Source organism: Onychomys torridus, chromosome 6 (assembly GCF_903995425.1).
Source record: "Onychomys torridus chromosome 6, mOncTor1.1, whole genome shotgun sequence".
NCBI lineage: Eukaryota > Metazoa > Chordata > Mammalia > Rodentia > Cricetidae > Onychomys > Onychomys torridus.
In genome coordinates this window covers 89,194,730-89,219,961 of record NC_050448.1, presented here as the reverse complement: position 1 = coordinate 89,219,961, position 25,232 = coordinate 89,194,730, and the positions used below count along the sequence as shown (strand labels likewise).

Below are 25,232 nucleotides of genomic sequence, written 5' to 3'. Positions count from 1 at the left end.
TTTATATAGGGCATAGGAAGGAATGGTGTAAGGTTAAAAAACTAGCAGGCTGAAGAGCAAATCTGAAGCTCTCTTTAGGATAATAATGGAGTCAGGTGGCTGTGATCTGGCCTAACTCAATGACCTCATTTGATGTCATCTTCCCAGGTTTGACAATTGCTCTAGTTGTGTTGACATCTCTATTGCTGTCATTGATATTTGTTCAGTCATCTAAGTTCTTTTCTGTGACCCTTAATATTGATTGCTTTATCTTCCATCAAAGCATGATCTAGTTTTGCTCTTTCAATTCAAAGCTAAAGTCATGTCTTTAGTGAAACATTCCCTAAATATCTAGTCTGAAAGACCACAGTGTTGAACTTATGCTCTATTAGATTTCTTTCACAATTTCAGTTACTAAAATGTTCATCAGAAATTACTTAATTTATTATTATAGTTATAGTTATGTGAATTTTTCTCCTTCCCTATATACATATACCTGCCATATATATTGCTATGATTTAGGGTCCTATGTACTTGGAAAAAAAAGAGCACATTTATTTAACACTTGTTAAGGGATGGGGAGGTTTCTTCTCATTTGTACTACCATTTTCTTTCATAGATTTTCTAGTATGGAGAAGGATGAAGAATGTTAAGTTATTATTCTGTATTGTAGCAGGTATAAAGATGTTTGGCTAAGGGTAAAACCTAGCAACTTCATATGTACTACCTATCCAATCTATGGTAGAGAAGATGTATATTTCTCAAATTTACTTAACGCCTTTTTATTTATAGGCAAACAAAGGGTTACTATGTAAGCAAGGATTGTCATACTCAGAGTCTTTATTTTTTTTCAACCTCCCATTTTTGGGATTGCAGGTGAATTCTAAAACGTTTATTTTCTGAAAATAATACAAATATTTAAATAATTAACATTTGAGTAGGAAGCAAAAAGAGCTCATATATTATCCTGTTTCAAATTGGAATAGAAATAATAAAAATATTTGCAAACAATTATAGTTTCCTTCTTTTTGTAGAGTACATCAGAAGTAAGATGTACTTGACCCAGACTAGTAATAAGATACACTAATCAAATAATGCACTTCCTGAAATGGCTTTCAGTACATTTCCATGAGAGTTTCTGAAGGACCTTCACCTGTTCACATCCTCACCACAAATCTTTTAGATTATGGGTAAAAAAAGCTTATTCTGTAAATATTTAATCATAAACATTGGCTTTGTAAAGTGTACCTTTTGCAGCATATAAATAAGCACTAGAAAGAACACTGGCAACTTCAAAGCAAAATGAAATTCTTTCTGTTCATTTCCCTCTTTGGGTTCTGTTGGGGTCAGTATGACCCACAAACTCAGTATGGGCGGACTGCTATTGTCCACCTGTTTGAGTGGCGCTGGGTTGATATTGCTAAGGAATGTGAGCGATACTTAGCTCCTAAGGGATTCGGAGGGGTGCAGGTAAGATTTAATCACAATTTAAATGCAGAGTTTACTGTTCTCACATAAAACAGCATTATAATCAAGACTAGTGAGTCTGGGAACAACTTCATTTCACACCTAACTTTTCCTGAGGAAGAAAAATGTTTGGTGGGTATAGCTTCTTTATACTTTGTTGTAGTATGGAATTGGACCTCTGTAATATCTTCCCATATTTTCAGGTAGTTGTTAATCAAGGAAATGCATGTGCATGGGTTGAGAGGTAATGTCAGATCATTGATAGGTTTCTACAGGATTTAGTTATGTAAAGTTAGTTGTAATCTGGTACTAATTATTATTGTTCTATTTGTAGGTCTCTCCACCCAATGAAAATATTGTAGTTTATAACCCATCAAGGCCTTGGTGGGAGAGATACCAACCAATTAGCTACAAAATATGCACAAGGTCTGGAAATGAAGATGAATTCAGGGACATGGTGACAAGGTGCAACAACGTTGGTGTAAGTGATGTCACATTTTCTTTAAAATTATTGTATATGAAAATATTTCTTTGTTTCTAGTACTTTTTGTTTGAATAGGTTTTAAATTTCTAAATTTTTACATTGCATTTTTAACTATTATTGAAAATGTACTTTTTTTTTGTCATCTTTTAAATCCTTGAATACAAACCGTTGAGTTTGAAAGAATAGTACTCATAAAGCAAACTGTTCACTTTTAAAATTAATAGCTACAAACACTAGATAACATATTTCTGTTAGGTGTTGGGCCAGATGTGAGGATAATGTCATCTTTATGATTCCTGTTTGTCTCCACAATTCTTGGGTTTTCTTCCCCTTCATTGTTTTTAATGGTAAATATCTATTTTCTCCTATAATGAGAGACAGCATTCTACCTTCTGGTCTTCAGACACATAGTAGGTATTGTAAGCTAAGTTCTCATGATCCTGCAAAATTTAAACATGACACTCTCATTTATACTGTGTTTTTATTCCTCAAAAATTGAACCTTTTGTTTGTAGATATGTTTGTTTCTGTTGATTCTCTACTTAAAAGTTCTCTATTCTTTTCAAATTTTAGGACTATTGTTGATCTTATTTCACATTAGTTCCATTTCCCACTTGACTCACTTTCCTACAATGAATCTATAAAGCATCAAAAGATATAGTTTGGAGATTTGCTAGCAGGTTATGAGTTTTCCATTGAAACTTTAGCTTCCTGAGTCTAGGTGAAGTATGTGCTTTTCTTCTCCAGGTCCGTATTTATGTGGATGCTGTTATTAATCACATGTGTGGTGCAGGCGGTGGTGCAGGAACTAGCAGTACCTGTGGAAGTTACTACAATGCTAATAACAGGGACTTTCCATCAGTTCCATACTCTGCTTGGGATTTTAATGATGGTAAATGTGATGGAGAAATTAATAACTACAATGATGCTAATCAGGTAATGAGAGAAATGTTGGTCAGAATAAAGAAGCACTAGGTATCTAGCTATGCAAAAGGCATTTATGTATGACCATTGGACAGATCCTTTGGGTTCCATAAGAAAACAGGTTACTAAGACAGAATGCTTGAAAAATAGAAGTGGAAAAAAATGTCCTGGGTTTTTGTTGAATTAGTTTTTAAGGAAACACCAAAATCAATGTTAAAATGGATACATACTCTTGAGTGACTTTGTGTGAAAATTTTAAAAGCATGTTTTTATCTAGTATGTAAATATTGTCATATTAAAAATAATTAGAAATAAAAATCAATATTATATTTTCAGATTTTTAGCAATGCACTTACATAATGTGGAAGTTCCTGGTTTGGATCTGTGAACCACGTAAAATATAGAAAGAAGAAGTAATAGAAGGAGAGGAAGAGGGAAAAGGAGACAGAAGGGATAGAGAGGAGAGGGAGAAGTGACAGAGAGAGAGAGGCAGAAGTGACAGAAAGAGACAGAGAGAGAGAGAAGGAGGAAGAACTGACCATCTAAAATTCTCAACAATATTTTCTGATATTTTCTATATGTACAACAGAAAATATTTTAAAGTCTCTGTCCAAATTAAAACACCAGTACTTCCCATGATCTAAGTAAAGGCTCTAGGAAAATATTCACTTGTAAATGGGTGAGTGACTGAATGATAAAATGATTCTTAGACCAGACATGACTTTTCATAAATCAATCATTTTTTGCTTCAATAGGTCAGAAATTGTCGTCTGTCTGGCCTTCTGGATCTTGCACTTGAGAAAGATTATGTTCGTACCACAGTGGCTAATTATATGAACCATCTCATTGACATGGGTGTAGCAGGTTTCAGACTTGATGCTGCTAAGCACATGTGGCCTGGAGACATAAAGGCGGTTTTGGATAAGCTACATAACCTAAATACACAATGGTTCTCTCAAGGAAGCAGACCTTTTATTTTTCAAGAGGTAAAACAATATACATGTTCTTTTTAAGTTTTAAGACTATAATTTAGTTGCAATGCTTCTTTGTTCCTTCCTCCTCCAAACCCTTCAATATACTCCATATACTACTTCAAGTTTATGGTCTCTTCTTCTGACTTATTGTTATTGCTTTCTCTCTCTCTCTCTCTCTCTCTCTCTCTCTCTCTCTCTTTCTCTCTCTCTTTCACTCTCTCACACATACACACACACAGTCTATCATATCTCTCTCTCTCATTATCTATGTTCATATATTCTTAAACATAACTTATATAGTCTATATATTGCTACCCACACATTTATATTGTTGGTACTGGACAACCAATTGGTGTGGTCTTTCCCCAGGGAAGACCACCTTTCCTATTTTCAGATTTTCTCAGTTGTCTCTAGTTCTTTCTATAGTTCTGTATGTAGTGTTGAGGTCTTGAGGGCTTTTCTTTAAATGTCATCATGGTGTAAACCAGATAGTAGATAGGAGATTTGACTAAGCATATAATTCATAATGTGGGTTAATAGTCACTTACAGAGTGTAGAATTTGAGTGTTTAATAATAGCATTGCTGTTATTCAGAGGTAGCACACTTAATTCTTTACCACTGCCAGTTATGAGTTAGTGAAAATTCATTAATTCATTCTCTAAATCCCCAGACACCATTATAAAAGAGAAGAGCAATCTTAATTGTTGATGACTTATGCCAATCTTTCTGAGTTTTAGAATCCTCTCATGTTGTCAGGTTTGAAACTGTTTAGACAAATTGATGAAGCTTTCTGTCTAACAATACTGCCATTTGAAATGTCCTGGGGACAATGCCTTTGTAGGTCTGTTGCCTTGGAAACAATAATGAGTTTATAAGCACTTATGATGGTAATGTGACATCAATTGTTTTCCCTTCTGTCATCCTGGATAAGAACTCACCCTGTAATTTTGTCTTCTTCAACAGTGGGACATATGTTTCTGAAGAAATCAGAATCTTGGTATAAAAAACTCCTTAGGAACATTTCAAATAACAAAATATGACAAGGATTTCTAAATGACATTATATTTAAATGACATGCTTTAAATTTATATTAAAAATTACAGCTGACCCAATGTATTTACTAGGTCATTGATCTGGGTGGTGAGGCCATTAAAGGTAGTGAGTACTTTGGAAATGGCCGTGTGACAGAATTCAAGTATGGAGCAAAACTCGGCACAGTCATCCGCAAGTGGAATGGAGAGAAGATGGCCTATTTAAAGTAAATATACACCATTTCTTCATTTCATCTACAATAGATCTCTTGCCATGTGACATCAATAAGCTGTATCTTCAACTATTCTCATGTAAACAACTATGAAGTTGTTGATTATTAGGCTTACTGTTTCTAAACCACAACTAAGTATACTTTTCATTAGGGATGTCAATCACCAGGTAACCCTGGAAATCCAAAATATTACTTAGTGATTTTTGTCTGTTTGTGATAAATCCATTAGATTCCAGGAATGTTTATCTATGGTCTATTAAAGATAGATTATTATTACAAGAATGGTTATATTGATAAATGATACTTATAATGTGGTGAACTATGAAATTTACATGTTATATCAAATAATTAATTAGAAACTTTGAATGTTTATATTATGACAGCACAGTTGATTTCTGCTCTATACAATGTAAGATGGATGTTTTACTTCTCAAGTCCATAAAATTACAGTACAATAAAAAATTAAAAGAAAACATTTTAAGACCAAAAAATATTATATTGTAAGACCTAATGAGGATGTATATTATCATAGAAAATGCTATTATATGTGTATATATATGCATATGTGCATGCAAGATAGAACTCTTATGGAATTGTCATTTATTTAGATAACTGAAGGTGCCATATATCAAGTTACTCTAAGCCTTGTGAAATAATAATACCCTCTCTTAATTTTAGGAACTGGGGAGAAGGTTGGGGTTTTGTGCCTTCTGACAGAGCCCTTGTCTTTGTGGACAACCATGATAATCAGCGAGGACATGGTGCTGGAGGAGCATCCATCCTGACATTCTGGGATCCTAGGTGGGAGAACATTCTCTGCTCGCGACCTTTAATGGCAGTATTATATTATATACTTCTGCTTTAATACCCCTTTGAAACTTTCAGAATGTATAAAATGGCTGTTGGATTTATGTTGGCTCATCCCTATGGATTCACACGAGTAATGTCAAGTTACCGTTGGCCAAGGAACTTCCAGAATGGCAAAGTAAGTCTTGGAGTTGTTAAAAGCACATTTTAATCTGGAAAAGAAGACAGCTCTGTTTTAATTTCACATGAAGTTATAGCATATAATACTTAGTATTAACTGTTTATTCACTAAGATTTTGTAAAATAAGGACATTGTGTAATTACCCGATAATAAAAAAGAAATACTTTATGTAAGAGCATGTAACCAAATGAAAACAGGCATGCCAGATAAAGTCCTGATTCATAGAATTAACTTTGTTTCATTCCTGCTAACATTGAAAAGAATTTCAAACTCTTTTTGTCCATGATGCAATCAATATCACCATATTAAAATAATTTATCTTTTTCCTGTGGAATGAGAAAGCAGCTGAATTGAGGTTAATTGAGGAAAATATAATAGGTAGAAACATATGAGAATCACAGTACAGTGATTTTGCTGACAAGTCCAAGAATGATAAGAATTACAAACAATATGTATGAGTTTGTTAGGTGTATGAGTTTAAACAGTTTCAAAATTTAATTAAGAAATAAGACCAGTAGATATATGAAAGGCTATGTGAAGTTTTCTATTTCAGTGGAATAAAGTAGAATCATAGAATAACACCAAATATGAATTAAAAATACTTTTTCTCCATAAGTCTGACAAATGTTATTTTTTTCTATTTTTTTCAAGGTGAAAGTGCCTTAAGTATTTATTGGAATTTGTTCTATTCTTGAGAAGCTTTCATGTTTAGAATGAGATTTTTTCTTTTTCAGGAATATATTTAAAATTTGGCCATTATAAAATATGCATTTATACTGTATTAAGCTTCATATAAGAAGTCAGGATATTTTATTAGCTCATTTTGCCAGCAGGTAGTAAGAAATCAACTAAGGGCTGGTTAGTAGCAGCACACGCTTTTAATCCCAGCACTCAGGAGACACAACCAGGTGGATCTCTGTGAGTTCCCGAAAAAGCACAAAGTTACACAGAGAAACCCTGTGTTGAAAAACCAAAACAAACAAAGAAATAAAGAAATAAAGAAAAAAGAAAGAAATCAACTAATATTATCTTAGGAATTGTTATATTAAAAGCATTTTTACAGATGTTTTTGAATTTTTATAGAAGTCACGAACTCTGTTTTATAGATAAAGTGAGTCATATTCATGTAATGTATGATGGATATTTTTCGTATTATTGCTGAAGTCTATTTTTTAATGGTAGTGTTTCTGATTCTAATTTTCTTATTTCAGTCACATTGAAGAGCTCTTAGTGTCATTGAGCAGAAAATGAGAGTTTTGAAAATTGTTTCTGGTGTTTGAAATACAGTTGTAGAGAACCCAAATTTGTGGAGAAGTTAAGGACTCAGTGATGGTTTGTAAAGCACCCAAGCATTTAGATTTAATTAGACCCTGCAGAAATTAGCACAATGAGTTTGGATTTTGGTTTTATATAGTGGAAAGGAACAGGCAGATATAAGCATTCAAATGATCTCACACTTTTGATAATTAAGGATGTCAATGACTGGATTGGACCACCTAATAACAATGGAGTAACCAAAGAAGTGACCATTAATCCAGACACCACTTGTGGCAATGACTGGGTCTGTGAACATCGATGGCGTCAAATAAGGTTGGGAGTGTCCCCTGCAGATCTTGTCAAATAAGAAAGTTGTTTAACTTCATGTTTTAAATTGTTGAAGTTTAGGGTACCAGCATTTCACATGATATTGTGCTTTTAGGAACATGGTTGCCTTCAGGAACGTCGTCAATGGACAGCCTTTCTCTAACTGGTGGGATAATGGCAGCAACCAAGTGGCTTTTGGCAGAGGGAACAGAGGATTCATTGTCTTTAACAATGATGACTGGTAAATGAATATCAATTAAAGTTGGATTGTATACTATTATACTCTTAGACCCTTTTTCTCTTTCCCTGTTCATTTATATTTTTCATATGTGAAAAAACATTTTTCTAATGGATTTAAGACACAAAGTGAATGCTGAATGTACAGAAGACAAAATGGTGCTTGGCTCAATATTCTTCTGTTCTTTATACAATTTTGCTTTTGATCTTTATCACATTCTTAGTTGGCAGTTGTGTCTATTTGTATGTATATGCCCATTTGGCATTTTCACAAAGCATATGAAGAGTAAAGATAAGTCTTAGAATCATTTAAACAATGTATAGTATTAGTACTGGAGTATTTTCCCCACTAACTCTGAATATCACTTATTGTTTTTATACAGTTTACTGACATTCATTTTTCAATTTTCTATGTTTTATGTGATATTTTAAAATAGCTTTTATTTTTATCCAGTCTATCATTTTCTCCAGGAGATTTCTCAGCTTGGCTTCTAACACTTTCATTATTGTACTTTCATTTACTGTACTTCTCTCTGAATCTTCTTTAATTATTCCCTCATCTGTAGAACTGTAGCTCCAAGAGTTTATTTGGAAACAACTGAACTGTCCAAATCCAAAGTCAGCTTGTAATTTGAGATTATTTTAGCATGAATTATATTTTACTGGCAAAACCCAAATATGTAAAGTACACAGTTGTCATAGTTTGGTTTTCTATTGCTGTGAAGTGACCATGACCATGGCAACTCTTATAAAAGTAAAATATTTAATTGGAGCTGGTTTTCATTTTTCAGAGGTCTAGTTTGATTTTTAACCATGATACAAAATGGTGGCATGCAGACAGACATGGTGCTGGAGAAGTAACTTTTAAACAACCACAATAGTATATATAAACACGCACACGCACACGCACACGCACACACACACACACACATAGTTGAAAGAGCACATGGCTAGTAGTTTAGTACAACGGAATTACTTTTTATAGTCATATCTATAGAAATGTTAGCTTATGTTTATTTCTAGACCAACTTGTTTGGGGCATTATATAATTCAGGAAATTCAGAGGAAATAGTGCTATTAACATTCTTGAAATTCATCAGAGTTCAAGTCTAGCAGAAGACAGACTTGAAAGAACTGTGGTCCTCACAGGAGGGCTTTGCTACAGAGCTTCACTACATTCTCTGACTTTCATTGTTTAGTAACAATCACCACAAACTGTTTACTTAGCAAGCATTTTAAAAGATGTCTTTGGCAAAGAGAATTCTCTACCTTATCCAGGTCTGGACACGGTGCTTGGATTTTCTCAGAGTCTCTGACTTCTTGGTGTTCTATAGCACATAGTTGAGGCATTTAATTGTTTCTTCTAGACAATGGAGCTTCTGCACTTGCCTGGGTTGAATTTAAATTAAATTCTAAACTTTCTTTCAGGTCATTGTCAACAACTTTACAGACTGGTCTTCCTGCTGGCACATACTGTGATGTCATTTCTGGAGACAAAATTGATGGCAATTGCACTGGAATTAAAGTCACTGTTGGTAGTGATGGCAAAGCTCACTTTTCTATTAGTAACTCTGCTGAAGACCCATTTATTGCAATCCATGCTGAATCAAAACTATAAGAATCAAATTAAATACATGTAGCAAAAGCATCAATCGAGTGTGTTTCTTTTTCATATGTGCCTTATGATTTTTCATTTTTCTTTTCTTTCTTTACAATTAGGTGCGTTATGTGTAATATGTGGGTATGTGTATGTGTGAGCTGTGGTGTGTAAGTTGGATGTTCAAGGACAGCCTTTTGTTGTGGCTTTTCCTCTCTCTGTTATTCCATATTGTGTGTGAATCATACCTAAGTCATCAGGCTTACCTGGTAAGCCCCTGCTGTGTGAAGTTGTCAGCACAAATATACTTTAATTATTAGGGTTTCTTTCCTCTTATTAAAATCTAGGAACAATAAAGTTTAATTACTGGAAAAAACATAAAACCCACCTGAAGTTATTAGACAACTACATCTAATTATTACTATGCTCTAGCAGAAAACCTTTATTTACCAAGAAAATTCACAGAACTCTAAATGGCACCCTGAAAAATATTTTTAACTCAACATCATTTCCTTCATTCACTCCTATGTCTTAGAGCTAATTATTTGTTTAAAAATAATTTTTCATGATTTCATAAAACATGCATATGTATATGTATACTTATATGTAATGCACATTGACTATACATTATAACCCCAACAACTTTTCTTATCTTCTTCCTTTCATCTTGTCTATTCTCTTTCTTTTTTCTTTATCCATGCCCCCACACCCATATTTAAGTATTTTGATGACACATGATTTTTAAGTAGATTGCTTGTATGAATGTGAGCGGGAGGTTATTCATTAGATGAAGAGCAAGTTACCAGTGGTTAAATTACTTAGGAATATTCCCAGTGGAATATTCTTCATCGTCAATTTGAAAATATCTAGAATTAACTTAAACTCAAGAGTCTAGGTACTGTAAGGGATTTTTCTTTTTTTTATTAAGAAATTTTCTATTCATTTTACATATTTACATACCAAACACAGATCCCCCCCGCCCAGGTTCTTCTGACTCCCCATGAGAGGGCTTGTCTTAGAGGAGGAAGGAGGGGATTTTTCTTAATTCAAATCATTTGAAGAAAGAAGACTCACCTTTAATCTGAATCTTTTGAGGTGGGAAGATTCACTTTAATCTGGCCAGTCTATAAAAAGGTCATGGAAGAAAGAAGCTTTTGCTCTTTGCCTGCTTGCCCTTGCTCTTGCTGGCAAGTTCATTTCTTCACTAAAATAAGAGCCTGCCTCTTCAGGATTCTAGCATATACTGATGACCAGCTGAAACAACCAGTCTAATGGAATTAATAACTATTGTATCCATAAACTTTCCCTTGGTAGAGAGCCATTATTAGATTAGCTAGACCACAGCCTATGAGCCACTATGATAAATACTTATCCTATATACATAGACTCATTCTATCATTTTGGGGCCTGGAGCAAACCCTGAATTATATAACCAGCAAAAATTAAGAGGTAATGCCCCTTCAGGAAGACACAGGGCCTCAGAAGCTCCTTCGTGATCCAGAGTGGAATGTTGATGTTCTCAGGGTTTTGCATGACTTTTGGAGGAAAAAAATAGTGCTGTGAGTACATGGTTGCAACAACTATATCCTGCCCAGATGACTGGATTTTAAAAACTCCTTCCCGTTGTATGGATGTTTTCATTCTTTTCATCGCCCCTTCCCTGATCTTCTGTAAGACTTGGAAGGGGTTATGGAGAAGTTCCTTTCTGGATGAGGACTCATCAGTCACTCATTTTGGCAGTTGAATCGGTTATTGACTCTGAATTAGCTGTCACCAGCAGCCAACACAAGCTTCACTGACCAAGGATAAGAGTAAAAGAAATCAATTGGGCCTTTTATTTCCCACTTATCAAGTCCACTTGGTACTTCCTACATATTTTTGGCTAGGTGGTCTTCCACTAGAGGATGGTAGACTTACCAGGGTCAACATTGGTGAAGAAAACAAACACTCCACCCCCAAGAATTTATTATTTGTCAGTTCTTCTTGAATAGTATATGTAGAAACTTCCAGAAGGCAATTAAACACTATGTGCATTTGATAAAACAATAGTAATACCTCTTTAGCAATAATGCTACTATTGGACCAGGCACATCAAATTTTTAAATGAAAATATAGTTGTAGAATTTTCTCCAAACTTCTTCTTCCATTGCTTCCTCTTGAACTAAAACTTCTTTTTCTTAAGTCTATGTATACAAACATATAGAGTAACACACACACACACACACACACACACACCATATATATATATATATATATATATATATATATATATATATATATATATACCATATATGACTAAATGACTAAATACAACTTGCTCAGTTTATATAATGCAACTAGTATGTTCATGAAACCACAGCTAGTCACTTGGTACCAGATCACCAATTATGCTGACCCATTGGAAAGGATATTCTTATACTATCAACATCCCTTAATTGCCTGTGCTTATTTGTTGAGGCATGTGTCCCCCTTTATTTTCCTCTTTCATATTAGAATGTTTATTGCTGTTGTATTTGTTCAAGTCTTATTCTAGAATCCATAATTTTGAGCTATCATGAGTTAAGTTTCTCCATAATTTATATGATAGTCTCACAGCAGATTTTTCAGGTATCTGAATCTAGCAATATTCTCTTCTGCTGCAAAGAGAAATTTTCTTTCATGAGGGGTGAAAGCTACATTTATGTGTGGGTGTGAGGATAAGTAGATAAAATGTGGTCAGGAATTGTACAGATTTAGTAAACTGATGATTGTAGTTCTCATCTAAGAACCTTGACCTCATGAGACTTGCATAATTGGATAGGATTCTTATCCCAGGTGTGATTTTCCTCCTGTTGAACATCTCTTAATTAATTCTTAATTAACTAGAGAGCTGTTGTACACCAGGTCACCTTGCCTTTCATTTTGGTATTGCATGTCACAGTATCTAAAACAATGTTAAGATACCTGATTGTTGTTCAGAATCTAAATGCTCCCTCAGGGGAGGGGTTGAGAAGGCAAAGCATCAATAACACAGACACTGAGAGTTAGCTGAAGGCAAATAATGAACTCCTTTATTCAATAACAGGGAAGGCCTTATATACCCTCCTCTCAGCAACCAGTCAGCATGATCATCCCTCATTGGCTGGGCATGATCATGAGCTCTGACAACAACTATTATTAGGCTCTCAGGCAGACTCTGCAAGATCAGGACCTCTGGCAACGCCTGTTGCTAGGTCTTCAGGCAGACTCTAGGTTGGCTCATAAGGAGGTACATTATGTGCATGCCTTGGGAACTAGTCTGAGTAAATTTCCTTGATCCTATAGCCTGTCCTACTATACCTTATGATGATATTTTCCCCCTCTCATCCTCCAGGCTTCCAAACACATTCTAGTACTACAGATGCTGGACAGCAGGGAGGAAATTTCAAGTTTTTTTTTTCAGTTTGATATCTTTGTGTATTATATCTAAGCCTTACTATCTTCAGCAACATGCTGTGGATATTGCTCTGTATGCTGTGAATGTGTTGCTCTGATTGGTTAATAAATAAAGTGCTGATTGGGCAATATCCAGGAAGGAAGTATAAACAGGACAAGCAGAGAAGAGAATTCTGGGAAGAGTCGGAGTCGCCAGCGAGACACAGGAAGCAAGATGTGAAGGCAGAACTGAGAAAAGGTACCAAGCCACATGGCTAAACATAAATAAAAATTATGGGTTAAGTTAAGAATAAGAGCTAGTCAATAGTTGGGCAGTGGAGGCACATGCCTTTAATTCCAGCAGTCAGGAGGCAGAGGTAGGTGGATCTCTGTGAGTTTGAGGCCAGCATGGGCTATATACAGAGTGAGTTCCAGGAGAGGCGTCAAAGCTACCCTGTCTCCCTGTCTCGAAAAAAACAACAAAAAACGAGCTAGTCAATAGTTAGCCTGAGCTAATGGCCAAGTAGTTTTAATTAATATAAGCCTCTGTGTTTTTACTTGGGTCCAAGTGGCCGCAAGGGCTCTGGATCCAGGCAGGACCAGGAAAACCAGCTACAGCAACATCTTACTAGCTAATTATCATGGGCAAACAAGAGAAATGAACTAGCATTTAGTTTGGGAGTCATTGTGGTCTCAGTAACCAAGACATCATAAAAAAATCTGCAATACCTAGCAATGGTTTTTATGTTTAATATTATGATGCTTGAAATCAAAACAACTCTGAGATACTGTCTTACACCAGTCAGAATGCCTAAGATCAAAAACACTGAAGACAGCTTATATTGGAGAGGATGTGGAGCAAGGGGAACACTCCTCCACTGTTGGTGGGAATGCAAACTTGTACAGCTACTCTGGAAATCAGTATGTCAGTTTCTCAGAAAATTGGAAATAAGTCTTCCTCAAGACCCAGCTATAGCACTCTTGGTCATATACCAAGGAATGCTCAATCTTACCACAAGGACACATGCTCAACTATGTTCATATCAGCATTGTTCATAATAGCAAGAACCTGGAAACAACCTAGATGTCCCTCAAGTGAAGAATGGATAAAGAAAATGTGGCACATATACACAATGGAGTACTACTCAGTGGTAAAAAACAATGATATCATGAAATTTGCAGGCACATAGATGGAACTAGAAAATATCATCTTTTTTTTTGTTTTGTTTTGCTAGACAGGGTTTTTCTGTGTAGCTTTGCACCTTTTCCTGGAACTCACTTGGTAGCCCAGGCTGGCCTCGAACACACAGAGATCCACCAGGCTCTGCCTCCCAAGTGCTGGGATTAAAGGCATGTGCCACTACAGCCCAGGGGAAAATACCATCTTGAGTGAGGTAACCCAGACTCAGAAGGACAAACATAGTATATAGTCACTCATAAGTGGATACTAGATGTGAGGGAATGGATAACCAGACTGCAACCCACAACTCTAGAGAGGCTAGCTAACAGGAAAAGACCCTAGGAGGGACATATTGATGACCTTGTAAAGGAGAAGTAGATGAGATGTACATGAGCAGACTGGGTGTGTGTGGGGTGGCAGAGGGCAAGGAGTGGGGGATGAGAACATAGGAAAATGGGAGGGTCGAGCTGCAACAGGGACAGAGTAGGATGGCGGGAAGGAAGATACCATGATAGATGAAGACATCATGGGAACAGGAAGAGGCAGGGTGCTGGGGAGGCTATCAGGAATCCACAAAGATGACCCCACCTTGGTCTGCTGGTAGTGGTCCAGAGGGTACCTGGACGGGTCTACTCTGGTGACCTGGCCTAGCAAATAACCTAGCTGTCATCATAGACCCTTTGTCCAGTGACTGATGGAGGCAGATGCAGAGATCCATGGCCAGGCACCAGGCTGTGCAAGGTGTCACACCACAGGCACTGGATTCCCAGAAGAGGGCTGTGGGGGGTGGGAGGAAGGAGAAGGGGGGATCTATGGGTGGTATGTGGAATGAGTAGAAATTGAATTCTGGGAATTCAATTGATGAGAGAGAGAAGGGATTCTATAGGTGAGGGACGTCAAGATCATGATGTGCAGAGATGACCAGCCACACTAGTAGAAGCCCATGATCTGTGAACCAGTGGCTATGGAGCTCCCATAGGACTGGACTAGGCCCTCTGGATATGGAAGACTGTTGTTTGGCTCAAATTGTTTGGGGGGCACTCAGCTAGGGGGATCAGGATCTGTCCCTAGTCTATGGGCAGGCTTCTGGGAATCCAGTGCCTGTGGTGTGACACCTTGCACAGCCTTGGTGCAATGGGAAGGACCTTGGACCTGCCTAGGCTCAGTGTGCTGGGCTCTGCTGACTCCTCATGGGAGACTTTGATTTGAGGGATGTGGGGATGTGGGGTGGCTTGGAAAAGAGGGGTGGGGAGTGGGAGGAGGGAGAAGGTGACATCTGTGTGTGTTATGTGGAGTGAGTAGAAAATTTCTTAATAAAGAAAAATGAAAAAATATTATGATGCTTGTTGAGGCAGAATTATTTAACTCACCCATGCAGTTCCCTTCAAACTCTCTTCATTGTTCATTCATTAAAAAAATTAAATAGTTTCCAAAGTAGTGGAATTCAAGTGGATTTTTCATACACACATAGTTTTGGTAAATCCTCCTTTCACCTCATTTCTTCCTTATCCTTAATTCTCATTCCCCAGAAAAGTCTTTCCACTTCAATTGCTCCTTTTTACCTTCACATCACTCACTTGTATTCTAACCACACTCACTCACGACCCACTCTCCATGTCTTCTTAATGGTCCTGTCTATGTCTTTGACCTTTTTATGGACTCTCAGTTAAATTCACAGATATACAATTTGAATCCAATATTCTCATATGAAAGATCACATGCAACATTTGTGTTTCTTAGCTTGGGCTACCTCATGCAGTATAATACTTTCTAGTTTTATCAGTCTTAAAGATAGCTTCTCAAATTCATTTTTCTATTATGTTTGAATAAAATTACAATTGAATATTTGTACCAAGTCTCATCATTCATTTCTCAGTTGATAGAGATCTAATCTTGATTCTATTTCCTAAGTATTATAAACATTAAAAAGGAATTTGGATGTTCAGATATTTCTTCAGTAGGTTATGGATTTTTTTATGTTTATGCCTAGAGGTTTTTCAGGTAGGACATATTGTGGTCCAGATATTCTCTTTTTGGGAAGCCTCCACACTGAGAGCCATAGTTGCTGTGCCCATTAAGTTCCTCTCATAGGTCGTCATTTCCCCACAACCCGGTCAGCATTTGTTATAAACTTTTTCGTGATGGCAGCCACTTTGATAGTGGTGAGGTGGAATCAAAGGATATGTGTAATTTGCATTTCTTATTGTTTAAGGATGTTGAATACTTTTACAACATGTTTATCTGACATTTTTATTTCTTATTTTGACAAAACTCTCTTTAGTTCCCCAACATATTTTTGTTAATAACTTTTTAAAAAATTTAATTAATATATAATTATTTAAATTTCCCCTTTCTTTTTCTTGCTCTAGTCCCTTCCATACATGTTACCTTTAATTTCTCTTATTTCCTCTCTCTCCCATACAATTATGGCTTGTTTTACATTGATGGTTATTATTAAGAAATTATTAACAATGTAGCAGGAGACTTGATATGTTTTTGATCTCAAAGCTTCATTACTGAGGTATAGTTTGCATAGAACCAGAACATGGTTTTCATTCTGCCAGGAGATATGACTAGGGAACAGAACAATAACCAGAAAGCCCAGATAGCCTTAAAGGTGCAAGAGTGTTATTCATACCTTGGTAGTAATCAACAGCTATCTAATGAAACTATGGCTCTCTAAATAGAAAGGCACTCATACTGGCCCTAGAATCCTAGACAACTACCCAAGGGCATTGACATCATGAATCTTAGGGGCAATCCACCAATGCCATCTTACTAGACCAGCATAGTTACAAACTGTATCATAAATATATATCCAATACACACAAATAAGTTTAGCCCTTACCCTTAATAAAAGAAGCTTCTCTTTTCTACATATAGAGAAATCTGAGAAAGTCTCAACTGTCCAAAATGAAGAGATCACTGGATGATTGTGGTATGCTCAGCCCCAACTGATAAATCTATAAGAGTGCACCTATATCTAAGCCTCAAAAATATGACATAAGGGGTGGAAGAAATATTAAAATCAGACAAGCATAATGTCTGATGTGAGGTTATGTCTCATGACCTGGAAGTGTCATGGCCAATACCTGAATGATACTGATGCCTAATCAAAACTGAAACCAACACAGCAGGGATAGACATGCTAAAGTAAAAGAGAGAAATTTTACAGGGTTCCCACCCTTAGACAAAGAACTAGAAGAAACTAATGATTGCTGAGATACTGAGAATTAATCTTTCCCATGCATCAGTCTCGTAATTGCTCAACCAATACTAAATGGCTAGCCCTGAAATTATATGTATGCAAGCCATTCGAAGAAGACTCAGCAGGTTATATTTACATATCTATGCATATATAGTCCATTATTTAAAGAAACAATTTTGTGATTTGGAATCAGGCTTGGTGGTATATGCTTTTCATTGTAGCACTTTCGGAGAATGATGAAGAGACAGTCAGATATCTATGAGTGTGTGTACAGCTTAGAATACTATTAAGAATTCTCCTGTATTTGCATCTGGAATTCTTTATCTTTTTGTCATGATAAAAAAAATACCTCATTCTACTAGGTGTCCCTGTGATTATTGTTATTGCATATTTACATTTGCTTGTACTACCTATTCCTCCAAGAACACTTTTTCATTGGTATGTGTTAGTGTGTATGTGTGTTGGTGTTGCTGGAATTTAAACTGAAGTCCATATAAATGTTAAGTAGAAATTTTACCCTGAACTACATCTCTAGTCTTATTTCCTATTTTAAACATTTCCTCAATTCATCTTAATTTTAACATCTTAGATACCTCTAGAATAAAGGAAAATATATACCTTGAAGTGCAATACACAACAGTGGACAATAGAATATTTATAATCACATTAGAAATTGCTTCCCCTTGTAATATCCTGCCAGGAAAGTCATTTCTGGGAACAGATTTATATTTATTGATTTCATATTTTTGTTTCATTCCCAAAGACTTTGAGAATTTATTTGTAGGTTTTCCTCAGAAGATAAAAATTTTGATAGTTGTGTATAGCTTGGTCTTCTTGTCAGACTCCTAATGGTGGAAGCAGGGGCTGTCTCTGACTCTTTTGTTGTCTTTTGCAACCCTTGTCCTCATATGTGGTTGCCTTGTCCAGTCTCAATACAAGGCAATGTGCTTAGTCTTACTACAATTTTACATGCCAATTTTGTGATAACTTTGGGAAGCCTGCCTTTTTCTGAATAGAAACTGAGGAGGAGTGGACAGGGTAGGGAGGCAGAGGGGCACTTGGGGAGAGACTGGGAGGAAAGGATGGAGGCAGTTGTGATGTAAAATAAATAAATACATTTTCTTGAAATATATAAAGAGAAGAAAACAGATGAAGCTAGGATAAAGAATGTTGGAGGTATAGGGGAGGATTATAGAGGTATAATTTGGGGTGGATTTGATCAAAGAACATTTTAAGCATGCATGAAATAGACTAATAATAAAAATTAGTATTTAGAATAGTTTTATAATAAAACAAAGAGAAACATATTTTAATACTTTCAAAGTCTTATCTGTGAGGTTTACTACACTATCTTTTTTGTCTGCAATAGAAATTAAAATTTAATGAGAAAATGAATGAAAATTCTAGTCAAAATATTTCTTTTAATATTATTTCATATTCGCTGGTAAAACATTTATTTGTTTTTAAAAGAAAACCTTCAGACTAATTGATGAAGTGATAGCAAGCACATGAAACCCAATAGACTTTTGTGAGAAATCTCAAAATGGGAAAGGTAAAGTTGTAGTCTAGAGTGAGGCAAAGAAGAAAGTAAGGAATGGAAGAAAGACAAATGTGAAAACGTGCTACACTGTTGTGGATAAGATGACTTTGATGGTGGTGGCGCACGCCTTTACTCCCAGCACTCGGGAGGCAGAGGCAGGCGGATCTCTGTGAGTTTGAGGCCGGGCTACCGAGTGAGTTCCAGGAAAGGCAGAAAGCTACACAGAGAGACCCTGTCTTAAAAAAAAAAAAAATAAAGTAACTTTAATCATTGTTTGTTCTCCTGGAAATGTTTCTGAGAAACAGCAAGGACTGTTAGACATTGGTCAGTGCTGAATGTGATGACAGACCATCAAAGTAATTACACTGATGGTAGGAACAGAGCAATAGTTTACAACAGTATTAGTAGAGCTGAGAACAAAGATAATTACACAGAGATAATAATAATGTTGTGTTGTGGAGACCCACAGAGGCTTCCTAGTGAGAACATACTCACTCAGAGAATTGCAGCTTACTTGACCCAGCAGGGCTGCATATTGTGATGATTTGACCCCGGGCATGGTTACTAGGTGTTTTGAAGGGTCTATACTTGGCTGTATGGTGTGATTTGATCATGCTAGGGGGAGGTCTTTTGCCTCTCCCCTTGGCACTGTTATCAAAAACTCTTTTGAATAAATGAAATGGCTGTTGGATATTGACTCAGGCCCTTCTGAAACCATCCTGTGTTTCTGCCTTTCTTCTCATTGTCTAGGTCTATCTTTCTATCTGATATTTTCTCATTCCTTTCTTCTGTACCTAATATCCCTTAAAAAGGTGGGAGCTGGAGTCCCACATCGTGTCCAATAAAACCACTGATATTTCAGTATAATGACCAGGTAACAGCATTATTGTAGTAACTTGTTTAATCATGATAATGACTCTTAAAATATAATTTAGTTTTCTAGTTCGTACTAATAGGTAAGTTCCCAGAAGTTACTTTTGAGCATGAACTAAATTTAGAGGAATTTTCCATGTTTCTGACTATAAGAAAGCTCCAAGTTTGTAAGCACACCATCTCTTCTTATGGTCTTTCTCTCAACTCTTGGGTTTTAACATTTGGAACTATCAAGTGTGAAGATCAAATGATGTCTTATTCTCATTCTCAACCCTTGACATTTGCTGTGCATCACATATAATATTTCCTACTTCTCTCCTGATCTGATTCTAATATTCTGTATCATCCAGATATTCTTGCAAGTTTTCCTCCCAACTTGTTTTAGAAATGATGTGCTATAAAGTATTATTTTAAGTCATATTACTTTTGTTTATGTTGCCTTTGTTTAACTCTATGAAGCTGTGTTACTTTGCCTGTCTAAAACCCCTGATAGTATAATAAAGAGCTGAATGGCCAATAGAAAGGCAGGAGAAAGGATAGGTGGGATGGGCAGGCAGAGAGACTATATAGAAGGGGAAATCTAGGAGGAAAGGAAGGAAGATCAAGAAACAAGAGAGGAAGTAGGAGGAATTCAGGGTCCAGCCACCCAGCAACACAGCCAGACATAGAGTAAGAATGAATTAAAAGGTATACAGAAATAGAGAAAGATAAAAGTCCCAAGGCCAAATATTGACTGGATAAATTAAAGTTAAGAAAAGCTGGCTAGCAACAAGCCAAGCTAAGGCCAGGTATCCATAATTAAGAACAAGCCTCTGAGTGTGATTTATTTAGGAGCTGGGTGGTGGGCCTCTCAAAACAGCAAAGAGCAAAAACAACCAACAACAATTATGCTCTTTTTTACATGTGTGTTTATACATATTATAGAGTATTTTATTGGTATTCATTTTCATACAACATATTCTAATTATTGTTCCCACAAATCCTCTCAGACCCTATCCACCACCCCCCCCACTCAAACCCAAATCCTTTATTGCTCTTTCTCAGTGGAAAACAAATCAGCATACATGGTCATGATGGATGATTTTTTTTTTGGTGGTTCTTATATTCAGTTTATAAGTGTGTATATATTTGTATTTGAGGTAGGCTTTCTTTGTGTAATAGTCCTGGCTATTCTGGAACTCACTTTGTAGATCAGGCTGTCCTCAAACTCACAGAGATTCACCTGCCTCTCAAATGCTGTCATTAAAGGCTTGTGTTACCACCATGAGCTAGTTTGCCAGTATTTTATTGAGTATTTTTGCATCTATGTTCATAATGGAAATTGGTCTGTAATTTTCTTTCTGTGTTGGGTTTTTATGTGGTCTGGGTATCAGGATAACTTCATGTTCAAAAAAATGAATTGGGCAATGTTTCTGATGTGTCTATTTTTTGTGGAGTAATTTGAGGACTGTTGGTATTAACTCTTCTTTGAAAGTCAGGTAGAATTCTGTGATGAAACTTGTGTGGCCCTGGGGTTTTGGGGAGAGATTTTAATGACTGTTTCTAGTTCAATAGGGGTTATATATCCCTTTAAATTGTTTATATGATTTTGATTGCACTTTGGGAAGTGGTACCTACTGAGAAAATTCTCTATTTATTTATTTATTGGATAACATGCCTTTAAAGTAAGTCACAATAATTGTCTGTATTTTGGCAGTGTCTGTTATATCCCTCTTTTCATTTCTGATTTTGTTAAATTGGATATTCTCTCTGCATGTTTTGGTTAGTTTGGATACAAGTTGTCTGTCTTCTTGATTTTATCAAAGAACCAACTATTTGTTTCATTGATTATTTCTATTGTTCTCTCTCTGTTTTTATTTTATTGATTTCAGCTCTCAAATTTTTATTTCTTGCCATCTACTCCTCTTGTTGTTTAGCTGCTACTGTGAGATCTCTCTGATTTTTTTTTTTTAAAAGTAGACAGTGCTATGAACTTTTGTCTTACACTGCTGCTTTCATTGTGTCCCATATGTTCAGGTATGCTGTATATTCATTTTTGTTGACTTCTAGGAAGTCTTGAATTTCTTTCTTCCTTTCTGTCCTGACCTATTTGTAATTCAGTAGAGAGTTGTTGCACTTCCATGAGTTTGTAAGCTGTTTGCTGCTTCTGTTGTTATTGATATCCAGGTTTAATCTGCCATGGTCTGATAGGATACTGGGAGTTATTTCAATTTTCTTGTGTAAGTTGAGACTTGCTTTGTAACTTAGTATGTGGTAGACTTTAAGAACATTCCTTGATGTGCTGAGAAGAAGGTATAGTCTTTTGTGTTTGGGTGAAATGCTCTGTAACTATTTGTTAGGTCTATTTGGTTTATAATGTCTATTAGCTCCATTATTTATCTGTTTGAGTTTTGTCTGGATGACCTGTCCATTGGTAAGAGTGCAGCATTCAAGTATCTCACTATGGATATTTCAGGTTCAATGTATGAAATTTAAGCTTTTGTAATGTTTCTTTTACAAATGTGGATGCTCTTCCATTTGGAACATAAATGTTAGGAACTGAAATGTCATCTTGGTGGATTCTTCATTTGATGAGTATGAATTTTCATTCCTCATGTCTTTGATAAATTTTCATTTGAAGTCTATTTTGTTAGATATTAGAAGAGCTACACCAGCTTGATTCTTGGTTCCACTTGCTTTGCAATCTTTTTTCCGTTCTTGATTTTGAGGTAATGTCTATCTTTGATGTTGGGGCTTGTTTCTTGTATGCAGCATATAGAAGTATCCTGCTTTTGCATACATTCTGTTATCCTTTTTTAAATTGGGAACTAGAATCCATTGATATATATAGAGAGGTGTGACAAGGAAGCTCTTGATGTATATCTGGGGCATTTCTAGGAAAGACAAAGGATGAAAAATGATGCTCTAAAAGGAAGAAAAGGTATGGAGTTGCATAAAGAAATGAGAGACTGTCTAGCAATAATTGCACCAATTGATCTCTGAAGCTGGGGTGATGCATTTGTGAAAAACTTGTGGAAATATAAGTATAAATAAAATAAAAGATAAGATATCAACAGAAAAGTAACTCCCTGTCAAGAACTGCTTATTAGGCTTGTTATGCTCGATCCTATTTCTGCATTTCCAGGATATCTGTAGCCATGCCAACAAACAAACAAGCAAACAAACAAACAAGCCATCAGTCACCATAGAGACTTTCTAGGATATACTTACTATGCTCTTTGTATTAAAATTGTTACAGGGTTGATTTATCAATTTTTAGTATATAAGGTTTTTGTAGTTTGCGTCCATCCTCTCTCAACTCATATTTTGCAATTAAATGGGACTGAATCCACTGAAGTCCCCTTACAGAAAAGTCTGTCAGTCTTTGAATGACTTCAGAGATGTACCATTATTTGGCAGTTCTCATTTGAGGCTTCAGTTTTCATATAGTGAAATAATTGACTTTGAATGATATCTTGTTTCCTGCTTACTATTTTTTATAGTAACAGAGGTGGAGAAGACAGAACTAGCCCTTTATTTAACTGTCAGTTGATTGACAATTTGTGTGCATTACAAAATGAAATAAAGACTCTGAAACATACAAAAAATGATTCTACTAATGATTCTCTAAAGAAAAAAGTTAAGATATAAAATGTTGTTCTATATCTAAAAATACAGGATCGAACATCTCAGGATACCCTAAAGAGGACCAGATTATGCCTCTCCAAATTGTTCCATGTTGGTGTAAGGGTCTTTTGAACGGAAGATGATTAGCTCCCTGAACTCAGTTTCTGAGACTAAGACATACATTACCATTGATTAAAAAATATTTTCCTTGTCATAAATTCTGAAGAAAATTACTTGAGGGGGCTGGAGAGATGGCTCAGACGTTAAGAGTACTGACTGCTCTTCCAGAGGTCCTGAGTTCAATTCCCTGCAATCACATGGTGGCTCACAACCATTAAAAAAAAAAAAGAAGTAACAAAAAAGAAAATTACTTGAGACAACTACAGAAACTTAATGACTTTGCCCACATAATAAACTCATATTTACAATAAATTCCCTCTGCTTGTGACACAACTCCTTTGAAATTAGGCGTTTAAAGAATATCTATATGTCTATAGACTGCTCCATGTCAGTGAACTCATGTCCTGGAACCCTAACAACTTGAAGTTTAAACAGGACTTGCAACCTGCTACGGGTTAGCCAGTGTCACGTATTTTGTAAAGTTCCCCTAGTTTGGATGTACTATGGCAATTCTCTTAAGAATAATGGAAATTTACTTTCTAGAATTAAAGTAATATTTCTTTCCTGTCCAAGGAACTGCCTGTCCCTGTCAGCCAGGAAAAATGTGTATTAATCTCCAATCATCTGCCATTTTTTAACTGACTACTTACTGGTTAACGCTAGGAATGGCCCACTGTGGGCCAAAAAAAGGAAGCTTTTCAACCTCCTCCTATTCCTTCACACTTCTTTCTTTTTCTGCCCTATAACTATCCCAGTTTGTGAGCAAACAGTGAGGGCTCTGATTCTTATAGACACTGTCCATCTGTAGTAAAGGCCTGCACAGTGGACCCATACTTTCCATTATCTGTATTCATTTCTTGTTGACTTTTCACTGAGTACGTTTTGGAGGTCTTTTGTTCTCCCATAAAAGCATAATGCATCTTAGAGTTCTGGGATACCAGTTATTGGCAAAGTGATCATCATAGTTTTAGTCAGTTTGTCATTAAGTTAGTTTCTCACTTCATCACCATTTTGTCACCAGTATGACATTCCAAATCTCATCAGCTCCCTGCTCCTTATGGACCATATGGGACACATAAAGCATAGTGTAGAAGATAGGTGGCTTATTGTAAAGTGAAACACACCCCTAACAGGTGAAAGTGGACAGCGATGGAAGAAAACATGATCATCGAGCACACTCGCAGTGGTGAGAGTAGAGAATGGCAAAACAATCAATGTTCTCATCTGTATTTTATTCAAGTTTTAGATTATTCCTAAAGACTCCAGAATGCTGAGTTTTTGTCAAGAGAGGCTTTGAACTGTCCACATGATAGACAGTCCCATTTGATTGACTCTTGGCATAGGAGATATGATATGTCTTAGTTCTTTATAAGAGAGTCTCCTGTTGGGTAACACTTTTATAAGGATTAAGATTCCAGTGCATGGTTTTAGAAAGTTATCAATGGCCTTCTGGGCAGTTCAGGATGTTGTAACTTCATCTAGGTCCAGAGATATGGCTCAGGTCCCATATCTATGACTAGTAATTACCATTGGCAGTTCTTGTCCTTGGAATATAAACTCTTGGCTTATGATAAACTGGGGGTTCTGTCCCACTGTCCTCCCAAGCTCAATAATATTTAAATACCTTACAGTTTCTCTCTTTTGTTAGCTGGACCTTACATAGGCAGCTGACTGAACTCAGTCAGCTGAAGCACCACAAGTTATACATCTGACTAAGGGTCCTCAGGTCCATGATTGCTTTCTGATAATTTTTCTCTTTCTGTACAGACTCCCCATTTAAACATTTTTTAAAAAAATTTATTCTATGGTGATGT

The 25,232-nt window shown here is 36.1% G+C and overlaps 1 protein-coding gene across 3 annotated transcripts; it reads left to right on the top strand.

Annotated features, from left to right (window-relative positions):
• The first annotated feature begins 1,260 nt into the window (after positions 1-1,260).
• LOC118585812 (pancreatic alpha-amylase-like) lies at positions 1,261-9,553 on the top strand. 3 transcript variants are annotated; one of them, XM_036190749.1, is made up of 10 exons: positions 1,261-1,449; positions 1,781-1,927; positions 2,677-2,865; positions 3,609-3,839; positions 4,953-5,086; positions 5,771-5,893; positions 5,978-6,077; positions 7,552-7,670; positions 7,780-7,905; positions 9,330-9,551. In XM_036190749.1, exons 1-10 carry the CDS (start codon positions 1,282-1,284, stop codon positions 9,517-9,519), a joined length of 1,527 nt encoding a protein of 508 aa, XP_036046642.1. In that variant the 5' UTR covers positions 1,261-1,281; the 3' UTR covers positions 9,520-9,551. The 3 variants fall into 3 exon arrangements, with proteins under 3 accessions (XP_036046642.1, XP_036046641.1, XP_036046640.1); XM_036190747.1 differs by having other exon boundaries at positions 1,282-1,449; positions 3,609-3,674; positions 9,330-9,519; XM_036190748.1 differs by lacking the exon at positions 3,609-3,839 and having other exon boundaries at positions 1,273-1,449; positions 9,330-9,553.
• The last annotated feature ends 15,679 nt before the right edge of the window (positions 9,554-25,232 follow it).